The sequence below is a fragment of the Lipotes vexillifer genome, unplaced genomic scaffold (genome assembly GCF_000442215.2).
Source record: "Lipotes vexillifer unplaced genomic scaffold, Lipotes_vexillifer_v1.1 scaffold532, whole genome shotgun sequence".
NCBI lineage: Eukaryota > Metazoa > Chordata > Mammalia > Artiodactyla > Lipotidae > Lipotes > Lipotes vexillifer.
In genome coordinates, this window is record NW_006798027.1 from 348,329 (window position 1) to 355,297 (window position 6,969).

Sequence of the window (6,969 nt, forward strand, 5' to 3'; positions counted from 1 at the left end):
CGCTCTTATTGGAGTTTTGCAAGTGACACAGAAGACATCGGCAGCTTCTTCCTCGTCCTCCTCCTCTGGGATAACGTAGCACTCATACTCCTCACTGGCATGGCCGTGGGTGTACCGATAGGCTTCCCGCAAGTCCCGGCACTGGCCTGCCGAGCCCCATGCCCCGAAGCCCAGGTCCTCAGCCTTCGCAGCCTCGCCACTAAGTCTCCAGTCTCTCTGCTCCCTCAGTGGCTCTCTGCCCATCATCATATAAGGAGGATACTCTGAAACCTCTATTCTGGGCGTGCTTTTGTCAATAAACTCATCCCCTAATTCGTGATCATCTTCAAGTCCATATAGATGGACAAGTTCATCCACTTCCTCTCCAAGGTCTCTCTGAGCCTTCCCTTGCATGGGCTGTCTTGGCTCATTGGTCATTTCGGCTTGAACTACTCTTCTCATCTGAGTGTCTTCTTCTGGGAAGATCTGCAATCTGTCTTCAGAGTCATACAGATCCATGTGACGAAAGTGGAAGTCCTTGGAAGCAGCGGGCCTGCCCAGCCCTGGTGCTTCTCCCGCCTCCCCCTCCATCGTAGCTCTGGGCAGCACTTCTGCACAAGCAGGATTCTTCCTGGACAGTTCTTAGTAGATACCCTGGATCCTAGAACACAAAACCCCATTTATGAGAAGGTTGTTGCAGAGATGGTCATTAGATTGGGCTCAACTTACTCACAATTAAAAAAAAAATCAATCTGTAAAGAAAGGTTTGCTTTCTACAGGAGGATGGGCTTCCTAAGCTTAAAAGAGACAGGAGAAATTATGGAAAAAAACCAAACACATAAATTGATTTGACTAACAAATGACCTCTATACATTGAAAAAACCTAAAAATCCCAAAAGGCAAAATAATAGGAAGTGTTTCAGGCAATTATTATTAAACAAATTATATGAATTAATTGAAAAGAAAAATCTCAGTAGGTTACTGAGCGATGAGAATTTACAAAATAATTTCTTTTGCATATAATATTACCTGTACAAAAACATTTGGAAAATAGTTCATCCTTATGAGTAGCAGAGAACAAATAAGTCGATGCCATTTTGCCTTTTGATACCCAAGGCTGGGTAAGGGGCCAGTGAAGTGAGTACTCTTACATGTTGTTGGTTAGAATATGCATGGCCCCACCTTTCTGGAAAACAAGTGTGACAGCATGCTTCAAGAGCCTTAAAAATGCTGGGCTTCCCTGGTGGTGCAGTGGTTGAGAGTCCGTCTGCTGATGCAGGGGACACGGGTTCGTGCCCCCGTCCGGGAAGATCCCACATGCCGCGGAGCTGCTGGGCCCGTGAGCCATGGCCGCTGAGCCTGCACGTCTGGAGCCTGTGCTCCACAACGGGAGAAGCCACAACAGTGAGAAGCCCGTGTACCGCAAGAAAACAAAACAAACAAACAAAAAACAACCTAACAGTCCTCTTCCAGGACCCTAAGGAAAAAAATCTCAAATACAGTGGAAAAAATTATTTCTATATAAAAATGTCCACCAAAACCTTTTTTTATAATAGCCAAAAAAAATTGTAAAGCGCTAGTGATTAGGAGAATGGTTAAGTAATGTAGGAAATGTACACCCTGTAGAATATAATGTAGCCTTTAAAATATTAGGGAGAGCAAATTATAGCTTGGAAAAAGACTTACTATATGATACTAAGTAAAATAAACAGAGTACTCATTATGTATAGACTATGAGGTCCACTATTGTAATGGAGGTACACAAAATCTAGAAAGAAATAATAATAGTAGCAGTAAATACAATATTAGTAGTAGCTACTACATATTGAGCACTTACTGTATGCTTTTTCTGTGATATAATATAATTGCTTTACAATGGTGTATTAGTTTCTGCTTTATAACAAAGTGAATCAGCTATACATATACTTATATCCCCATATCTCCTCCCTCTTGCGTCTCCCTCCCACCCTCCCTATCCCACCCCTCTAGGTGGTCACAAAGCACTGAGCTGATCTCCCTGTGCTATGTGGCTGCTTCCCACTAGCTATCTGTTTTACATTTGGTAGGGTATATATGCCCATGCCACTCTCTCACTTCGTCCCAGCTTACCCCTCCCTGTGTCCTCAAGTCCGTTCTCTACATCTGTGTCTTTATTCTTGTCCTGCCCCTAGGTTCTTCAGAACCTTTTTTTTTTTTTTAGATTCCATAAATATATGTTAGCATATGGCATTTTGTTTTTCTCTTTCTGACTTACTTCACTCTGTATGACAAACTCTAGGTCCATCCACCTCACTACAAATAACTCAATTTCATTTCTTTTTATGGCTGAGTAATATTCCATTGTATATATGTGCCACATCTTCTTTATCCATTCATCTGATGATGGACAGTTAGGTTGCTTCCGTGTCCTGGCTATTGTAAATAGAGCTGCAATGAACATTGTGGTACATGAATCTTTTTGAATTATGGTTTTCTCAGGGTATATGCCCAGTAGTGGGATTGCTGAGTCGTATGGTAGTTCTATTTTTAGTTTTTTAAGGAACCTCCATACTGTTTTCCATAGTAGCTGTATCAATTTACATTCCCACCAACAATGCAAGAGGGTTCCCTTTTCTCCACACCCTCTCCAGCATTTATTGTTTATAGATTTTTTGATGATGGCCATTCTGACCGGTGTGAGGTGATATCTCATTGTAGTTTTGATTTGCATTTCTCTAATGATTAGTGATGTTGAGCATCCTTTCATGTGTTTGTTGGCAATCTGTATATCTTCTTTGGAGAAATGTCTATTTAGGTCTTCTGCCCATTTTTGGATTGGGTTGTTTGGTTTTTTTTGATATTGAGCTGCATGAGCTGCTTGTAAATTTTGGAGATTAATCCTTTGTCAGTTACTTCATTTGCAAATATTTTCTCCCATTCTGAGGGGTGTCTTTTCATCTTGTTTATGGTTTCCTTTGCTGTGCAAAAGCTTTTAAGTTTCCTCAGGTCCCATTTGTTTATTAAGAGAGTAGATCTTAAACATTCTCACCACACACATAAAAGAAAGGTAATTATGTGAGGCGATGGAGGCTGTAACTAACCTTATTGTGGTAATCATTTCACAATAAACATGTGCATCACATCATCACATGTATACCTTAATCTTACTTAAAGTTATATGTCAACTATATCCTAATAAAGCTGAGGGTGGGGGAAGAAGAACCCCATTGCATAGAAGTAGTGTCTCACCATGAACATTTGCTTTGAGCTCTGGTACAGCATCATGGGGGCAGGGGAGGGGAATGAGGTGGAGGGCAATTAGGTCTAGAAATAGAAGCTGAGAGGATGAGAGGGTCACGCTTCCAGGGGCTTCTTACAGGCCTGCAGCAGCAGCACGTCTTCCGAGCTTAGGAGCACTTCTCCTGTATTCACTCCTAGCTCCTGGCTGCTCTCTCTGCTCCAGGGGTGTTACAGGTCCCACCTGGTCAGGCCAGAGTCTCAGAAGTCCTGCCCCAGCATGCTGTGGGGCAACACGGAGTGACCTGGGAGTCTGCACTCACACAGAGATCACAGGTGACCCCACCATGTTCAGAGGCTGTGGTGCTGGGCATCATCCTTGACACCGGCCCTGACTGTTCATGGGCCTGGAGGGGTGTGGGTTCAGGTGGATTCAAGACAACAGGACTGGAACTTCCCTGGTGGTCCAATGGTAAAGAATCCACCTTCCAATGCAGGGGATGAGGGTTCGATCCCTGGTCAGGGAACTAAGATCCCACATGCCGCGGAGCAACTAAGCCCACACTCCACAACTACGGAGCTTGCACACCTCAACTAGAGAGCCCGCATGCAGCAAACTACAGAGCCAACATGCTCTGGAGCCCGTGTGCCACAACTAGAGAGAGAAAAGATCCCGCATGCCTCAACAAAGATCCTGTGTGCTGCACCTAAGAGCTGATGCAGCCAAAAATAAATTAAATAAATAAATAAATAAATAAATAATAAAATAAATCTTTTTTTAAAAAAAGAGAGAGAACAGGACTGCTGGGTGCTGGGGGTCCAAGGAACAAGACATGATTCCTGGTGGAAAGGAGGCCCCGGACAAGTGAATAAGTGATTGACCCATCTGGGCTGGTGCACAGCTTCTCAGAGACACCACTTCCCTCTGTCCTGGGACCCCAGGATACCTCCCCCTCTTAAAGCACAGGCTCTGGTCACATGGACCAAAATCACACAGTTTCCCTCTGTAGCTCCAGTATCACATCTGAGTGTCACCTTGTAGGCAGGAATCCTCCTTGAAACCATTTTGTCTCTATGGTCCACTGGCTGTGCACCCCATGGTTCTCCTCAGGAGAGTCCCTGCCTAGTGTAAGCACAGCATCATGCTGCTTTGCCCAGGAGGATGTGGAAAGTCTACACGTCCTGCATTCTGAGGGCTCCACTGCTGGCAAATCCCAACTCCCCTGGGTATCAGGGAAGTAATCCCCCACCCCTCATATCCTAGCTCTACCTCCCCACACAGCCTGGCCTTCTCCAGTGGACATTGCTATTCCTTCTGACCTCTCTCGGTATCCTCTCATGTAAGTCCCACACAAGGCCCTGGCTCAGGCTCTTTTTCCTGCTGAGAGCTCCCCACCCATCCACCATGGCCCATGCCTGTCACAGCCTCACGAGGACCACTGCGTTCCTAATAGCCATTAGCAACCCACTCCCGTCAGCACCCAAATCAGAGACTGGGAGCTCATCCTTGACATCCTGAAATCTGACTAATGTCCAGTTAACTCTGATTCTGGTTCTGTGTCCTCAATCTCCAGGTAACATCCCTCTACCCCCTCCCCTTACCTCTCCTTGAGGTCACTTTGGTCTGGATTCAGAAAGTCCTGTGTTTGCATTGTCTCTGCTACTTCCTAGCAGTGTAACCCTGGGAAAATCCTCTCTCTAGGCCTTACTTTCATGAGTCCATGAAATGGGTTTATTAATAGTTTCTACCTCATAAAGTTGGCATTCAGAGGAAATAACATGTGTGTACAGTGCTCAGCACAGTACATGGCTCAAAGTAAGTCTTCAATAAGTGTTAGCTGCTGTTATTGTTGGTACTGTTACTATTATTGTTTTTATTACTAGGACCTCAGCGTCTCCCACCTGGGCTAGGTTAGAAGTCTCCCACCTGGTCACTCATGGAGGGGGAGGGCTGGGGTCAGAAAGGGAAAACCCACAGCGACCAGAGCAGCGTAGAATCACCTGTGGCCACAGTGGGATCATTCTGTCCCTTGAAGACAGCTGAAAATGGGAGAAGGCACCAAAGCAGAGCAGCCTCACATCCAGACACGGGCACTGGCTATGAGATCACCCCCTTCTTACAGCAAGAGCTTCCAAGGAACCTGGGCAGAGATGTGAATTCTAAGGATGGAGGGTCCCTTGGAAAGCATATAACTCAATTTCCTGACTTTACGATGGCAAAACTGAGTCCCTGTGAGGAAAAATGGCTTACTGTGGCCGATGTCATTTAACAAGGATTGATCTGGGGCTACTTAGTATCCAGCGCCGTTCTGAGTGCTGGACTCAACCCAGGCAGGTAAAGAGTTGCATCTGGACCCATTTTCCCACAAAACCATACCACCTATGGGCTGAGGAGCAGCCCAGCTAAAAATAACACTTACATTTCCATGTGCTTCCAAAAGGGAGAAAACCAGAATTCTGTGTTAGCAATAAATCATCCTGAGAAACTCTTTCAGCCTGTTGCTGGAATGTGAAACACTAAATCAAAGCGTTAAACAGGCAAGAAGACTGGAAACCACTGAGCACAGATGCTAATAAGAACAAATTCTTCCACACCAGCATTTGCCCTGTGAATAAACCAACACAAACTGGTCTGGGACCTGGGTAGCAAAGGAGGAGTATTGCAACATACCCCACAGTTGACACTCCCTTTTCCCCTCAACATCCAGACTCTTTCCATGTCTTAACAAAATGTTCACAATTGGGGGAGAAAGGAATATTAACAATAAATTTTCATTTTATAAATGTAAAGCCAAGGCTTAGAGAAATACAGTAATAAATCACAGTCTATAATGAATATATTAGCTGGGTAGCTTCTACTCTATGCAATTGATCCACAGTTTAAAAAAAAAAAAAGACTTTTGCCTAAGTCTTATATAGGAGGTGTGTTTCTGTGCTTTAATTAGAAAAGTCACCCCCAAAAAAGTTTTTTAACCTTTTATGGGTCATGGATATCCCTGAGAATCTACTGAAAGCTGTGATTTCTCTCCCCAAAAGTGAGCCCATAAGGGCACAAACATAATTTTTTTTTTCTTTTTACAAACATAATTTTGCTTACAATTTTAGAAGCTCACCAATGTAGCCCCTGGCAATTTCTGAGCCACAGCTAAAGAAACTTGCTTTAAAGTGTTAGCTGTATAGTTTTGCAAGATGGTTCAAATCAGCACAGCCCACACCTGAAAACTTTCTATAGGAGGAGGGGGTATGCATAACAAATGAAAAATGATTACAAAGCTGTTTTTCAGTATTTGAATCAAAGCATAAAATTATCATTTGTCAGCATGCACACGCAGATTAAAATAAAAGGTATTTATCAACCCAACACCATAGCCAAATGGCATCAACATTTAGGGTTCCAAACTGTTCTAACAAATGGACCCCTGCACTAAAAATACCCTAAAGACACACTGCAAGAATCACCAGCCTCTCTCTATATGCATCTGAGGCTTTCATGTCCCATACCAACACCACATTCTTGAATCCTTGCTCCAAGAAGGCACAGGAAATGTTCGCACTGTTTATTGCAATGTACACATCTGTAATTTAAGATGATATCTCTTCCCATCTAAAGGAAAGATACTGCATTTACACTCTGGTACTAAGTTACTGAGCTTCTAATATACAATTTGCATTCGAAGAATGCCTATCCAAAAACTTGCCTGTTAATTTAAGGATCCATAAATTCTTCTTTTAACTCGGAGGCTCTGCTAGAAAACTGCATCCGTGTTCAGCAGG

The 6,969-nt window shown here is 43.8% G+C and overlaps 1 protein-coding gene across 2 annotated transcripts in view; it reads right to left on the reverse strand.

Moving 5' to 3' along the window:
* The window catches only part of FSD2 (fibronectin type III and SPRY domain containing 2), a 22,474-nt gene extending 21,904 nt beyond the window's left edge, over positions 1 to 570 (reverse strand). For both annotated transcript variants that reach the window (XM_007470056.1, XM_007470055.1), the window contains exon 1: positions 1 to 570. This exon is cut by the window's left edge and continues 4 nt beyond it. In XM_007470056.1, coding sequence (XP_007470118.1) covers positions 1 to 570 — 570 coding nt within the window.
* Between the last annotated feature and the right edge of the window lie 6,399 nt (positions 571 to 6,969).